Source organism: Vanellus vanellus (genome assembly GCF_965231255.1).
Source record: "Vanellus vanellus genome assembly, chromosome: 5".
NCBI lineage: Eukaryota > Metazoa > Chordata > Aves > Charadriiformes > Charadriidae > Vanellus > Vanellus vanellus.
The window spans coordinates 72,262,285-72,277,805 of record NC_138910.1 but is presented as its reverse complement, the minus strand read 5'-3'; the positions used below and the strand labels follow the sequence as shown (position 1 = coordinate 72,277,805).

The window sequence follows — 15,521 nt, the reverse complement described above, 5'->3', positions numbered from 1 at the left end:
TGCCCTCACCCTGGCTGGCCCTGCCCACGATGGCGTTGTGTCTCAAGCAAGTCTTCAACAAAGATAAAACTTTTCGTCCTCGAAAGAAGTTTGAGCCAGGCACCCAGCGCTTCGAGCTGTACAAGAAAGCCCAGGCCTCTCTCAAGTCCGGGCTGGACCTGAAAGCGGTGGTGCAGCTGCCTCCCGGTGAGAGCATCAATGACTGGATCGCCGTGCACGTGGTGGACTTCTTCAACCGCATCAACCTCATCTACGGCACCATGTCAGAGTACTGCACGGAGAAGAGCTGCCCCATCATGTCGGGTGGGCTCAAATATGAGTACAGGTGGCAGGACGATAGCAAATACAAGAAGCCGACCAAGCTGTCTGCCCCGCAGTACATGTGTATGCTGATGGACTGGATCGAGATGCTCATTAACAATGAGGACATCTTCCCCACCAGGATAGGTGAGTGTGTTCTGGTTCTTCACGGGAAGGCTGGGATTGTAACCAGCTCATTTTCCCAAGCCACTGGTGCGCCTCATGGTTGGTATTGCTGAACTTTGTGATCCCCTTTCATCCTCAGTGTCCATCCCTTTGCTGCAAATTGAGGTTGGGATTCCTCATCTGGCTCGTAGGAGGTGTGGAAAACAATGTTCTCCTTTTCTGTGCTTGAATTTTCCCCCATATTCTGTGTTTGTGAGAAAAGAGGGCTGGTGGGTCATCAGCTTCCTTGCCCTTCCTCGAGGAGCTGAGCCAGGGCTGGTTGGAGGTGGTCATCACACGTCTGCAGTGTGCTCTTCTCTCGACTAACCAACTCGATTTCTTTCTGGTTCTCCAGGTAGGTTCATGCTCCCAAGGTCTAACCCTTGTCCCACCTTGTTGCTCCACTTCTCAACTCTCTTTCCATCTCCGCTAATTCATCTCAGCCCTGATCATACACCACATCTTGCTGTCTAGCTGGGGCATCGTCCAAGCAGAGGTGCCTGACCCAGGATCCAGCCTTTCCAGCTGCCAACCCCCAGCGTGTATGATGCATCTCTTTAAAAAATTGGGCCTCAAGAGCTTGTGGCAGCTGCCAAAAGCAACACGGCTTGCAAACTAACCCCTCTGTTGCAGACCTGCAGTGCCTGGCAGCTGCTGGGGCTGACGTTAGCCCTGCAACTCAGCTGCTTTCTTGTAGTTTGGGGAGATGAGTTCGAGGGCTGGAGCTGACGCGTGTGCTCGTGGGGCTGCCGGAGCCTCGGGTCGTGCTTCGGAGCTATTGCTTTACAGATGAAATACAAAACTACTTGAGTGTAAAAGAAGATTTAAGGAGCTTTGGGGGGAACGCCTGGCTTTGCAAGTCTGTCTGACCTTTTCTGTTTTCCCAAGCAGCACAGCTGACAGAGCCATATGAAACCAGAGCAATTTAGGCTCAGGATTTTCATCAATACGCTGGGAAACTTGCTGCCACCAATTGTCGTAGCCCCATTTGGCTGTGCTGCAACATCTAGTTGTGTGTCTTTTTCGTCAAAGTCTCCAGCCCTCGGAGGCTCAGAGGGGTCACGGCTCTCTGCAAGCAAGAGGGCGGTGGTGCCTGTGGGGTGGTTGTGCCAAACTCTTAATTTCAGCTTTCTGCGATGGGGTGATCCCCCAGACCCCTGGTCTGACCTGGCTGTACTGGCTTTGACTGGGGTGAGGGTGGTACAACTCCCCTTCTGGGGGTTTCTTTCTCTCTCCCTCCATCACCTGAAGCCAAAACCTGCAGGCAATCGCTGCCTTCTTCGCCTCGCCGGCGGGGTAGCACAGTGCCGGATCCTCGTGCCGGAGGACAGGCAGACAGGCTGCCTTCAGGGCATGCGGGGGAGTCAGCCCCTGGGATTCACCGGGGGCATTCATGGAGGCATCCCTCCCTCGTGGGCTCAGTGGGCTCCACGCATCCCGGTGGATGGAGAAGGCTGGAAGTGTGGCTGGCTGACAGTGGCGGTGCAGGACGCTCCGTGCCATCAACCCCAAGCTTTGCTGGGGACAACAAAGTCCCCATTGATTCTGGCTGCAGCTGGGCACAGGCTCGCTGCTGCCGGGGGGCAAAACGGCAGCCACAGGGTACAGGTTGGGTCTTCCTCTTCCTGAGGTGGCTTGTTCCCAAGGAGAAGCTCTGCATGCCATTAAAAGCAGGGGCAGAGATGTGGATTTACTTCGGTTTGCCTCTGGCCAGAAAGGAGAGTGTCCTGGTCCGATTTCCAGCCTTTCAGGTGGGATTTGGTATGTGATGCGGCTTGAAAGCAGCTGCAAGCCTTAACGCTGCAGAAAGCAGGAGGCAGCCACGGAGGGACGGCAGCGTCGCAGCACCCTCTGCTCTCTCACATCTCCTTCTGAGGTGCAAAAGTCAAGTACGGTCCTGGTCCTGTTGGTTTTCGCCCCACTTCTGGCACTTCTCCCTCTGAGGTGTAACACATCCTGATGTGGGGAGGGAACAGCTGCTGCCTCTGGTTTCCACTTCTCCTTTTGTTTCGGCGTGGGGGTAGTTCTGGGTGTGATCCAGGCTGGCTGCAGGCGGTCCTGGCGCAAACCTGGTTTTTCTCTCTTCCAAAGCCATTCCCAGGGTCCGTCTTCCAAGCCCCTTTCTGGGGCCGGGGTGGGGGGGTGGGGGGTGGGGGGTGTTGACCCTCATGTCCCTGAGTGGCTTTAGTCCCCTTGCTGACACGTCTCGGTGCTTCTGGCCTCACACATATCAAAGGGAACTGAGCCTGAGATCGCACTTTAAAACACATGAAATGCTGTTGTGGGAGGCAAGGGGAGGAGGGAGCCGGTGGCAGCTTGTCATCAGCCTGTCCCCAATTAACTGCCTTTCACTGGCCTGCCTGGTGCGCTGGGTAATTGCTCGGCAGCTCTGGCATTTCAGAAGATGGAGGTGTTTGGCTGAAGGGAAATGTCACATCCGCCCGTTCCCGACGGGCTGATCCTCGTCGCCGTGCCGGATGACGGGGGAGGCTGGGGGACGCGCAGCGGGGAGGGACGCAGGGCTGAGGGACAACGGCCAGGGTGAGCAAATGGAGATGCTCAGTCTCCCTCCTGAAGGGCCAGCCCTTTGGGAAAGGACCCAGGAGAAGGGGAATAAGGTACTGAGAGGACACAGGGGAGATGTCAGCTGTTTTAAGGAGGGGGAGAAGTCTGACAAGGTGATGGAGGGAAAAATAAATATCATGCTTCAGGGTTGAGGTGATGCTCTTCAATATCAGTAGTAGAGATGAGATTTAGCATGAAGGTTTGTTCCACTCCCGCTCGCGCTGGAGAGGTCCATGGCTGACCACCATCTCAGCGGGTGTTTCATGAGCTGTGTGCACCTCAGCTTTGCCTCCTGGCCCCTCTTTGCCATGTGCCCTAAAACTGTCCCAGAACAAAGACTTCCCTGGCTAAGGCCACCTGACCACAGACAAAAGACTTTTTTTCTTTTTTTAGAAACAGCAAGTGTTCCCTGAACTTGCTAATGTTGCCTGAGACTAACCTCAGCATCCTTCTCCATCCAAAAGCTACAAAACCTGAAGCAGCACATGATTCAGAGGGCTCAGTCACTCATGGCTGTCCTGACAGTTAACGGGGAGGTATTTCATGGGTCAGAGGGGGGAAATCCTTCACCCTGGAGGCTCAGCTGGGAACCACAGAATTATAGAATGGTTTAGGTTGGAAGGGACCTTGAAGATCATCGAGTTTCAACCCCCCTGCCATGGGCAGGGACACCTCCCACTAGACCAGGTTGCTCAAAGCCCCATCCAGCCTGGCCTTAAACACCTCCAGGGATGGGGCAGCCACAACTTCTTTGGTCAACCTGTTCCAGTGCTTCACCACCCTCACAGTGAAAAATTTCTTCCTAATATCTCATCTAAATCTACCTTCTTCCAATTTGAAGCCATTCCCCCTCGTCCTATCACTATGTGCCCCTGTAAAATGTCCTTCCCCAGCTCTCCTGTAGGCCCCCTTTAGGTACTGGATGGCCGCTATAAGGTCTCTCCAGAGTCTTCTCTTCTCCAGGCTGAACAACCCCAACTCTCTCAGCCTGTCCTCGTAGGATAGGTGCTCCAGCCCTCTGATCATCTTGGTGGCCCTCCTCTGGACCCACTCCAACAGGTCCATGTCTTTCCTGAGACACGGAAAGAGCAGAGACGGTTCATTGGCTTGTGGGCTCACAGGTCCTTTGGCATCATGGGGGAGACCTTGGCTGTGGTAAATGGGCACAACTTCAGTGACCAGAGCAGAGCTGGGCTGATTTGCACCACTAAAGTATCTGGTCCTTCAGCACATGTCAGAGGTGGGAGGGGAGCAGAGCGACCTGGGTGACAGACACCTTTGGTTTAGCCAAACTGCGTGATGCAGAGCTTGTGCCGGCTCTGCCACGAGGCCGGAAGGGCAGCCGACATCCGAAACAGCAGCAAGGGAGCCTGATGCCAGCAGACAGCTTGTGACCTGGCAGAGTTAGCCAGCAGGACCGCAGCCCTCGGACGGCATGCTTGCACCAGTAGAAAATCCCTGCGGTGGTTTAATGGGGATGGGGGGGAGGGGAGCTGCCAAGCCCTCTGCGTACCACAGCAAAGGGTCGGGGGGAGATACTGTATCTTCCCCAGGGAAATCCACCTGCAGGGCTCGGTCCCGCTTAAAGGCTTTGCCGTATAATCCTTCCTCTGGAGCAGAAACCTGTTTGTCTGCTGGTCAAGATGAGACAAATCCCTGCATGGGGGGAGCTATGTCAACCTGGTCGCTATAAATCTACAGCAGCAGCAGCTTTCCCAGACGGCCCGTATCAGTTTGCATGTGCTAGCGCCCTGTTTCCATTCTTCCAACCAATGTAGCTGTCCTGAAAAATACATTTAAGTGCAGAATAAGCATTGTTCCCATGCAGGGAGAAGAATGAATGATTCTACAGGCGTATTTTTACCAGCTGGTAAAACTATATCAGTGGATTTCATCAGTGAGTGGCCACATGAACAAATTACCACCTGGAAAATATTGACTCCTCCCGGTAATCGTTCTGCCCCGTGGTGACTGGTTTTTAGGGAGCTGCTGCTGGGGAGGAGGGTTGGGTGGAGAGGGTTTGCAGAGCCTGTGGCAGTCGGCTGTATCTGCACCAGTCAGCCCAGCACCAGGCTGCTGGTTGCACAAGGCCGGGCATCCTCCATCAGCACCATCGCGGCTGCTGAAACTTCTCCGCTATTAAATCAGTGCAGACGCAGAGTTTGGACCAGACCCAATGCCGGAAACACCCCGCGCTCTCTGCCAAATGTGCCTGCAGCTCTAAAGAGCATCAGTCATGAGAGATTTTGGAACAGTTCTTGGAAAGCTTTTCAAAACTCAGGCTCTGCCATTCAAGCACGATCCCAAAACAATTATAAAAAACAGAGAAAACTTGGTGCGAAATTATCCAATACTTTCTCCCCATAACAACAGGAGAAAAATGTACAGAATTTAGCTAATTATTGCCGTTCTCTCAGCTGACTATTTTTCTGACATGATTTGTCTTCTTTTTTCTGCCTATTTTCTTCCAAAATTAACACCACACCAGCTTGCAGCTGCCATCATGCCGTTAGTTTTAAATGGGGCTTTAAAGACTTATTTTTAGGAAAAAAAATGAATCACCGAACAACGCGGTGGCCAAAATGGAGTTGAGAAATAATAACAACAACAATAATTCATCACGTAGTTCACTGAATTACTGCTTTTGCAGAGGAAAAAAATACAATTGCCAAGAAGCAAAATAGCTTCCCAGTACTGATTCATCACGAAAAAATTAAATTGGCTGGAGTGCGAGGGTTAGGGACAGGAGAGATGGCAGGAAAGATCCAAGAGCCATTCGCAGTCCCTTACCGTAAGCACGGGCACTTTGTCACCTCTCATTTTCATTTCCTTTTACACGTGGTCCCGCATGGTTTCCTTATGTATTGAAGCGAACGGCGCAGAGTGGGGAAAACAGATTTCTCGGAGCATTAAATCACATCTTGGGGTTTTCAAGCAAAACATCCAAGATAAACTGAAGGTGCTAAATCATTTCAGGGCTGTGAAGTCACGCCGCTCACCAGCGCCCTCGGCTGTGTTGCAGTGAGTGAAATTGTACCTGCTGTACTTAGAGCTTTTGCCCTGGCTTGGACCACGGGTATGGTTCTCCCTTTTCCGCTGCTGCGGGTGGCTGCTCCGCTCCATCCCCCCTGGGATTTGGCTGCGTTTCTGCTCTGGGACAGGCTAGTCTGTATCCAGCCTCTGGGTAGCGCACGCCTGCGATCACCGGTGGAGAAATAGAGCTCACCTTTGGTATAAACGTTTTTCCCGGCATCTGAGCGAGCTCACACTGCATCCTGTGGTCCCCTCCTCATCACTCATCATGGAAGAAGAGTCAGAGGGGGGCTTACCACCTGCCAGATTGTGGGGTTGCTGCTGCTTTTTCCAGGCTTGCAAGACAGCGAGCACCAACCAGTGAATTAAATGTAAAGGTAATTTCAATGCCTTTAAATCAGCCCAGGGGGTTCTGTGGACCAGCATCAGTGGGATGCACTGGGATGGTGTTGCTGGGTCCCCGAATGTGTGTAGGGCTGGAGAGGGTGAAGCAAACCCAAGCAGCGTCACCCTGCCAGGGTGGTTTGTCAAAACCTGGGGCTCCATCCTGACTTTGCCCTGCCCTGCCAAACTTCTGCTAACAGGCCATCTCAGCCATGCCGAGCCAGTCCCACCAGCCTCATCCCTTCGTCCCACCACACTGCTACTCCTGCTGGTTTGTGCCAACATGCACCACCTCGGAGACAGATGAAGTCCCCTAAGCAAGGGCCACCACTGCCCTACTCTCAAGTGCCACCTATCAGCACAGTGGCCTCTATCATAGGGTCTTCTCTGCCACCGGCTGTAAAGCTGACCTGCCTGGCCCAGCCTGGCAGGGAGGTGGGAGCCACGGTGGGAGCAGCCTGCTGCCCCGCACACTTGGAGAATGGGCCCCGTTGCTCGCCCCTTGCTGTCACAGTGACCCCTCCTAGCAGCCAGGATGGCTCCGACATGAACGTACGGAGACCTGGCTGCTCGGTTTAAAGCTGAACATCGGCAAGGGCAGGTGTAGGTGCGTGGCCAGTGCTGAGATCCCTGTCCCAGGGCTTTCCCCTTGCTGGCATGTGCTGGCTGCAGTGCGTGCCTGGCTGCAGGGAGGAGGCAGAGGCACAGCCTGTTCTCGCTGTGTCCCCTTGTGCACTGGAGAGGATGTCACATGCGTTGTCTGCTGGATATCCGCCGCACCAGCAGCCGTGACCCAGGGCAAGCCGTATTTATGCCAGATCTTTCTGCTGCTCTTCCCGGGTTGGTCAGAAGCAGCCTTTACTGGAGAGCCCTTTCCTTCCAGCTGTGGGCAAGGGGATGGAGAATTTCTCCAGCTCCTCACCAGCATGGCCAGTGCCTTCTGAGGCTGCCGTAAGTTGCTTTCCAAGTCACTGGAGATCAGCAATGAGGCACGACTACTGTGGAAAGAGGCAACCTGCTTATCAGCTATCCGCCCTGCTTCCTTCCCACGGGGAAGTGCTTTGATCAACCCCTACAGGCCCCCGTGCCAGATGCAGGGTCCAGTTAAGCATCCGTAGCCCATATTGAGCGTCCTGGCACAGGAGGCACAAATGTGGCCGCAGCATGGGGAAGGGAAGCAGGACCTGATGGCCCCAGGTTGTGCCCTGTGCTGCTGGGGCTGTCCTGCTTCCCCCAGCGTGTGTGTGAGCGAGAGGGGTGATGTGGGGAGAAAGAGTCTGAGCTGGACCCCGGTAATCCCTGAACCCAAAGGACCATAGTGGGTGGTGGTTTCATGACACGGTAGGGTGAGATGTGACCTGTAGAAGTGCATTGGTGACTGCTAGCCACCACCACAGCTCGGCCATGTCTGGAGGGGATGGCCACACACTGACACCTTGTGATGGACACAAAGAAGAGCAGCCCAGCTTCACCTCCCAGGAGCCAATTCTGCTGCTGGGTTCATGTGAAAGCACAGTGGTGGGGTAGGCCAGAAGGGTACTTGCAGGTCCAGACAGCTTGGTGATATCCTTCCAAGCATCATTAGGTACAGGATAACTCAGCAGCTCCCATAGTTGCCAACGGCCACGAGGCTTGGACTAGATGACCTTTAAAGGTCCCTTCTAACCCAAACGATTCTATGATTGGTGCTAAATCTCTGTTCCCTGATGCAAGAGCTGCTTTTGGATAACTTGGGACATAGCTGGAGGTGTCTACTCTCTAAGTCTCTCAGCTGCCAACATGTCCATGAAGACTTGCTGGTAACCGATTTATAGGACAAGACTGTTCCTCGCTAACCTCAGGACTAAAGTGGGGTACAGCCACTTGTCTCCATCTGCCAGCTCCTGAGGTGGCTCATGTAACAGCAGGATCTGGACCATAGAAGCTATCAGCCCTGCGAGTCTGAGATCCTTTTTATCTGCTGTTCACTGTCTGATCTTATTTCTTTCTCAGCTCAGGGCTGGGTTGAGGTTTGCTGCTTTCCTTCACTATCACTCTTTGCAGTTTGGTGATAAACTCCCAGTGGCTGGTGAGGTCTGATTTCTTCCTTGCTGCCTTCTCTGACCGGAGGAGGCACTAGGCAAGTGGGATGGGTGACAAACTGGAGGCAAGGAATGCGTTATTCTATGCCTGCTGGCACCTTGCTGAGTTCCCAGCAGCGACTGGGACCTCTGGTCCCAGGAAGAAAGGCTGTTCAGAACAGGGTGTATTCCCCAGTCTGGCATTGTGTGCTCATCGGCAGTTACTTACTGTGATGAATTTTTCTTTATTAAAAAAAAATGTTTCTTGACTGGCTCGTCAAAGCTGGTCTGCAGGGGCCGCCCTAATGGCATGTCTGAGTCTCCAGCTGGGTGATTACGGCTTTTATTTGCTCAGCAAATTCTCAGTCTGTGCAAAAATCTCAAATGAAGCCATTGATAAAGCACTGCGTCCCTCCTGACTGCAGGGAAACCTGGAGATCTCTCTCTGATCCCTGCCCTTATCAGACTGGCAGGCAAGGAGAGCTCCGTGGTCAACGTGCAGGGCAGAAGCAGGTCTCCAGTACCATCTCTAAGCTGCTGGCACGGGGAGAGCCTGGTTGTGCTTTGCCAGATGCGAACACATTTCCCAGCAAGTCCTAATGGGATCTGTTAGAGCTGACGGTGAAACAGGTCATGATGAGGTCCCTGCTGCGGGAGCAGCCCTGGGGCTGCAGCGTGCTCATGGTTATGCAGAGCAGCAGCCATGAATCAGTCTCAAAAACACCCATCCGCGTTCGTGCGAGGCTGAGCTGATACGTGTCCTCCTCCAAGTGGTGGCTGGGACATCCACCGGTGGCACGAGCACAGGCGCTTCTGCCCTGCCTGCCGCACCCACGCTGTGCACGAAGCAAAGGGAGACTGGGCTGGGCTGAGGGTGACGCTGGTTTAGACCAAAGATCATTTTCTGTGAGAAACACTGCGATACCGAACCCAGCACCCGCTGAACCTCAGCCATTGAAAACACAGGCTCCACGCATCATGTTGGAGGGACACATCCTTCGTGTTTGCCACCCACGGAGGAGAGGGGCACGACACTGCTGCTGGGAAACCAAACTGCCAGGAGCCTTTGGGAAAAAAATAGTTTAATTGCCTAGCGAGGCTGAGGAGGAAGGCGCAAAGATAAAATTACCATTTTTAATTTTTTTTAGTGAAGAGATTTGCTGATGCTTTCCACAGCACAAAATGTGCGAGCTGGCCGCGGTTGAGCGGAGATTATTTGGAAAGATTTTTAAGAGGTTATGTGCTGCATTAGTAAGAAGCTAAGGGAGGAGGCTGGTGCAACCGTTGGAAGGGATGTTTTTATTTTGTTCTTTGCAAATTTGCATTGAATTGCTCAGGGGAGAGGAAGAAGCTTCAGGAAAACAAATTCCAATTGTTTCATCTTCCTCCTCCCCAAAAATGTGTTCGGGGTTTCACAGCCATGTTCCCTTTAGAGATTTACCCCAAGTTTGCTGACACTGACTGTATCACACCTCTTGAGATTCTCACTGTGACAGCAGTGCATTTAGACGAGGATGGAAATGTACAGTATGAAATTGTGTCTTTGTGTGGGACATGGCTAAAAGTATAGAGCAATGAGTGGTGGGTCCCATTCTTGAACAACCTGGGAGGACATCTCAGGAGGGAGCATCATACAGGTGTGATGAAATTGCAACCTAAGCATCATTAAGATGGGCAGTTTTCTTCCTGTTTTAATGAGGCATTTGTTTGAAACAAGGATCAGGAAAAAAGGTAGAAGCCCCACCTGTTTCTGTTGATGCATCAGAAGTGATGTTTGAGGGTGTGTGGAGGAAGAAAAACAGTATGGACCGTGTTTTTGATTCAAAGGACTGGGAAAGGTATCTTTTCTGCTGGGAGGAGGTTTAGTTTTGTTCATGGACCTGGGTAAATACAATTTGACTTACGCTGGGCCTGCACAGGCTTGTAGGGGAAAGGCAGGGAGAGAGGACAGAAGGATCCTTTGCCAGATTGCTCTGGATAGAGCCAGATGTGGAGAGACGTGGCCTTCTCCACTGGATGAGAAATCTTCTCTCCCCCCAAATCCTCAGACCATGCCTGTGTGAAATTGCTAGTTGGGCAATAAGGAAGTATGTGGGGAGACCTAGATGGCACATTGCCCTGCTGTAGCTGTCACTCTTGACATTAGCCGAAGGACTCCTTCCTCCTCATCCATGACTGTTAAGCACGACAGTGACATTTAAACGCTAGCTGTTTTTTTTTTTGAAATGGTCAAATGGCTTCCAACTTGCTTCTGCTTTGCAGGTGTTCCCTTCCCCAAGCAGTTCCAGCAAGTTTGCACTAAGATCCTCACCCGCCTCTTCCGTGTCTTTGTCCATGTCTACATCCACCACTTTGACAGCATCATCAACATGGGTGCTGAGGCTCACGTCAACACCTGCTACAAGCACTTTTACTACTTCATCAGGGAGTTCAGCCTCGTTGACCACCGGGAGCTGGAGCCTTTGGTAAGGATGCCCCAGGGGTGGGGAGGTGGAGGGGGTGAGAGTGGCGTGGGCTGAACACAGCACTGGTAGCTTCAGGTGGGGGCTGGACTCTGAGCAGTGCAGTCACCCTCTCTGGACTCTTTCAGTCATGCTACCTCAGAAGCACACCCATGTCTTCTCTCCTGTAATTATCAGCCCTCTGAGCGAGAACTATCAACCCTCTGAGCGAGAACTTCCCAGCAACACTGAGGAAACTGTTTACCCTTGGAAAACCCTCCTTAAATTTTGCCTTGGCTGCCATGTCTATGAATTGCTCTTCAGCGTCCTCAGGACCACCATAACATAGTGTCCCTCTATACTGTCTTGGTAGCTCTAATGCAATTTGTACATCAAAGTGTTTACAGCCAGTTGTGTCCATGTGGCATTCAGCGGTCAGATTTGAGCCCAAGTCTCCTCTCCACAGTCTTGAGTTTTCTCATTAGCAGACTCGGGTCCCTGCTTGAGATCCTAGTGTGAATTACAATGAGGCTGCAAGAAAACAAGCCCCGGTAGGACACACAACTTCAGACAACAGCTATAGAGGCCACGCTGGAGCTCCAAGTTTCTCTGCAGCCTCCCTTGGGAAGCAATTAGCAGGCAGAGAGTGAGAGTCCTTGAGAACAGCAGGACCAGGGGGAAGCAGAGGCGAGAGAGCCCAGGCACATAAACTAGAGAATGCACATAGTTTTGTAAGAGAAGCAAGTGTGTCACCGGCCAGGTTGAGTGTGGTCTGACCTAGAGAGGACATGTTGCAATGGGGAGAAGAATTAATAGGGAACCCTAACACAGAGTTAGCAGTCTGTGGTAAGGGCTGGGTTGCAGAAAAGGCTGTATCCAGCAGCAGAGAGCCAGGGAAGACCAAAAGGATCTAATTCCAGAGAGAGAAATAACTAACTGAGGGAAGACCAAGAGGATCTAATCCCAGAGAAAGAAACAACTGAGGAAAGTCCAAGCATGAGCTGCCTGTTTAGGAGTATCTGGGAGAAATGCTAAGCGCTTTACTCCTTCTCTGCTTTCATTTGCCTCAGTCAATTTGCTGCCTGTCTGCTCTGCTGGTGATCTGGGGTGATGGAGAGATGATGATCTAATCAGGGGAGACTTGAATGACAACAGCATCGACATTAATTATTTCGCAGAGTTTGATTGTGACCTATATTATCACAATGGCCCTCAGCTCCAGAAAATGGCAGCTCAGCATCCCTCTGTCCTCTGCTAGTCCTCCTCACCACCACTCCTCATGACAAACTTCTTCAGCATTGATATACAGCCCATAATGATGTTATCTCCTTTGACTGATGCTTGCTAATGTAAATAATTAGCACATAATAGCCAAAGCAGAGGCTGACATTGCTAAATAGGCTTTCAATGCCAGTGACTCACATGCAACATGGGATGATTTATGGGTCTGGATGAATCTCAGATGAACATATTTTCCTGTGTGATGCAACCAGGGTTAAACTACAAGGAAATGAGACACATTTACCCCTGGTTTATCCGTGTCTCATTTCTTGGTGTGTCCATTGCCTGGCATCCAAGCCCTACAGCAGACCCAACCACATGGGGGACCTCCTTCCCCCAGGGGATGACTTGTTGTTGGGGGGTGTGTGTGACAGTGTCCTGCAACCAGAGGCTGGCTGTGTCCAGGATGCAGTGCTGAGTTGAGGAGGGAGGGATAAGTTGCTGCAGCTTATGAACAACGTTCAAAAATAGAAAGTGGTCCTTCTGGCCATGCTGTTAGCCCAGGAAGGCTGGAGCTTGGCACTGCCATCATTCCCAAAGTCTGCGTGGGTTAGGATTGAGCCAGTAGCTTCTAACAGCATTTCTCTCTGCTCCAGGCAGGGAAAGCAATAATGGGAAGTTTCTTCATGCGCATCTCCGGGGCTTTCCAATAAGCCCCCGGGACCTGGCGTGGCTCCGGTTCATTGTGCTGTGGAGCGTGTGGGGAGCCCAGCGTTCATGCTCTTCTGGCTTTGCTACAGCAGCAGTTGTGAGGATGCACAAATAGTAACATCCAACCTCTGCAGCACTTTCCACTTGACCACAGTCCACTTTTCTTGTGGCTAATTAAACTCCCCAGCCCAGGCCAGAGCACCAGTGACTCGCTTTGCTCATTCCCCTTCTCACTGGGCTGCACCATAACCGTTGCCCTGCTCCCAAGTGTTTTTAGGTCCTGAAGGATTCATCAGATGATTTGACACTTAAGCAAGGACAGACAGTGCATTGCATCTGCCTTCCTTTTCAGCCAAGACTGCAGGGTTTAGTTTTTGCAAGTTCTTAACGTTTGTGGAAAGGCGATAATCTCTCAGCAGGGATGAGATGAGCTGTCCTTGAGAGGTTCAGTCGCTCGACTGCCTCATAAGCCCAGACAACTGTCCTAACCTCACATTTAGATGGACAGAGTTATTCCACATGAATCCCATGACAGAGGAGACTCCTGCCCGCAGAGGCGCCTGTTTCCTGCATGTGACTGTGGAAGGTCACCAAGCATGTGGAGGGAGCACATCTGGAGCAGGACAGCAGGTCTGAGTGATGTATAATGGCTTTCCAGACGTGGGCTTTCTACTGAGGAGTCCCAGTTTTCAGATTTAGAAGTAAGAAGAAAAACACAGCACATCGGTAGCCAGAAAGTGTCCTGTTAGTCAATAATAGCTTAGAAAAATTAAAGGGATTGTGGGATGAAGGAGTTCTTGGTCTCTAAGCCTGCCTCTGGCTGAATCACTCTTTGCTGCCTCAGTTTCCCTTTCGGCAAGCTTTTCTGGGACATGATTTCCTAGCAGCAAATCTTGGGAGCAGAGAACAAGATAGGTCCTTTGTACGGGCAGAGCTAGCGAAAGGCAGTGATTCACTCTCTTAACAAATTGAGAAATCTGGGGGCAGAGGGAAGCCGTGCACTTGCTTCCTTGACAAGGGTAGGTCACGGTGCCGGGCAGCAGCACTGGCAGAGGTCCAGCTGGTTACGTACTAAGGCAGAGCTGTGGGGATTTCCAGAGTGTGATGAATGCCTTGGACATTTGGGGCCAGCCTGAGGAGCTCGTGGGTGGCTTGGCAGTCCCCTGGCCGCCCCAACCCATCCCCTTCACGGCTGCTGTTGTGCATGGTGCTGTGCTAGTGGGGTGGGCGGGATGCTGTTGCAAGAGGATGTTCACAGTCTTTTCACCACCCTCTTCTGTTTCCTTCCGAGATGTTTGCAAACACTTCCTGTTTGCAACATGTTTTTGTGGCAGAGCATCGGCTCTTCATTTGATGGCATGGTTCTGCACTCCAGTGATTTTGCCTGTTACTCCTACAGAGAAGCCCTCTCTTTGCCACTCTCCCCCAAACGGATTTTTAAAAAAAGCTCTCAGCACTGAAGAGCTGAGATTGCAGCTTCTGTCCCCATTGGTTGTATCACTAAAGGGCCTTTTATAGGGTTACTCAAGGGTCATACTACTTTCCCAGTTCTCCTTTTTTCAGTTTCGTCCTTCCTTCTCCGCAGACCACTCCTACTTCAGATCTATTTTGGGAGTACATTTTGATGTGCAAACCTTTCTCTGGGGTGCGTGAGGGGGGCTGTGTGCACGTGCAGATACACGAGCCATGAACCTGATGAGCCAGAGAGAATCACGGACTTTCCTCGCTGCAGCAATGTACATGATTTGCAAGCTATTAGTTGAGCTTCTTAAGGACAAATACCATCTTCCACCAGCTGAAAGCCGGGCACCTTCCTAATGCAGCTGGCACAATGCCACCCCGGCTAAAGAAAACAGTCTGTTAGCCTAAACAGAGCTCGCTCTCGCAGGAGGTTTCCCGTGGCTGGCTCTTATTAGCACTCATTTGCATGCAGTGTGACCATGGGATCCCTTGCCAAAACCATAGGTCCTTTGGGCAAGCTGTTGTCACCTCCCGGAGCGAGAGCCGGGAGCAGTTCCGTGTCCCGTCTCCCTAAGCAGCTGCAAACCAAGAGCTCTGAGAGCTGCACCACCTTGTCTGGCTGCTCCGCGGCTGAGTCAGGAACAGGACCTGCATCTTGCAACATCTCAGCCACTGCTCTTTCCTTGGACTGCTCGCAAAGCACGGCCAAAATAACCTAGTGCCACAGAAACTGAGGAGGATGCCAGGACGGAGCTGCTGAGGCAGAGCAGTTCCCAGGAGGGCTGGTACGGGAAATAGAGAAATGCTCCCTGAGACTCCCACGGTCGCTTCCTTGAGTTGTTTTTGGACACCTACCAAACTGCCTGATGTGCCACTCTACGAAAACCTCTTTTGCACTTACTGTTTCTTTCTTTTCTCTCCCACTTCAATGCAGAAAGAAATGACAGAACGAATTTGCCACTGAAGCATTTTGGCAGGCGAACTCAGCTGGCTCATTCGGAGCCCGATGGGACAAGGCACCCTGTGGTGGGAGACCTTTTCCCAAAGACTCGCTCTGGGCATTTCAACTCACCGAACTATGAACACTGCAGAAGAGCCTCTTCAGGCCAGGGCTGAATCCTAAGCTTGCCAAACATCTCTGGACAGACTTTTTTTTAATAGATCCCCATCTCTGTTGTAT

General features: G+C 51.9%; 1 protein-coding gene across 1 annotated transcript; it reads left to right on the top strand.

Moving 5' to 3' along the window:
• Positions 1–2: 2 nt before the first annotated feature.
• MOB3C (MOB kinase activator 3C) lies at positions 3–15,305 on the top strand (the record flags this gene model as incomplete). Its single annotated transcript, XM_082483542.1, has 3 exons — positions 3–447; positions 10,770–10,972; positions 15,276–15,305. The coding sequence occupies exons 1-3, from the start codon at positions 30–32 to the stop codon at positions 15,303–15,305; spliced, it is 651 nt and encodes a 216-aa protein (XP_082339668.1). The 5' UTR covers positions 3–29.
• Between the last annotated feature and the right edge of the window lie 216 nt (positions 15,306–15,521).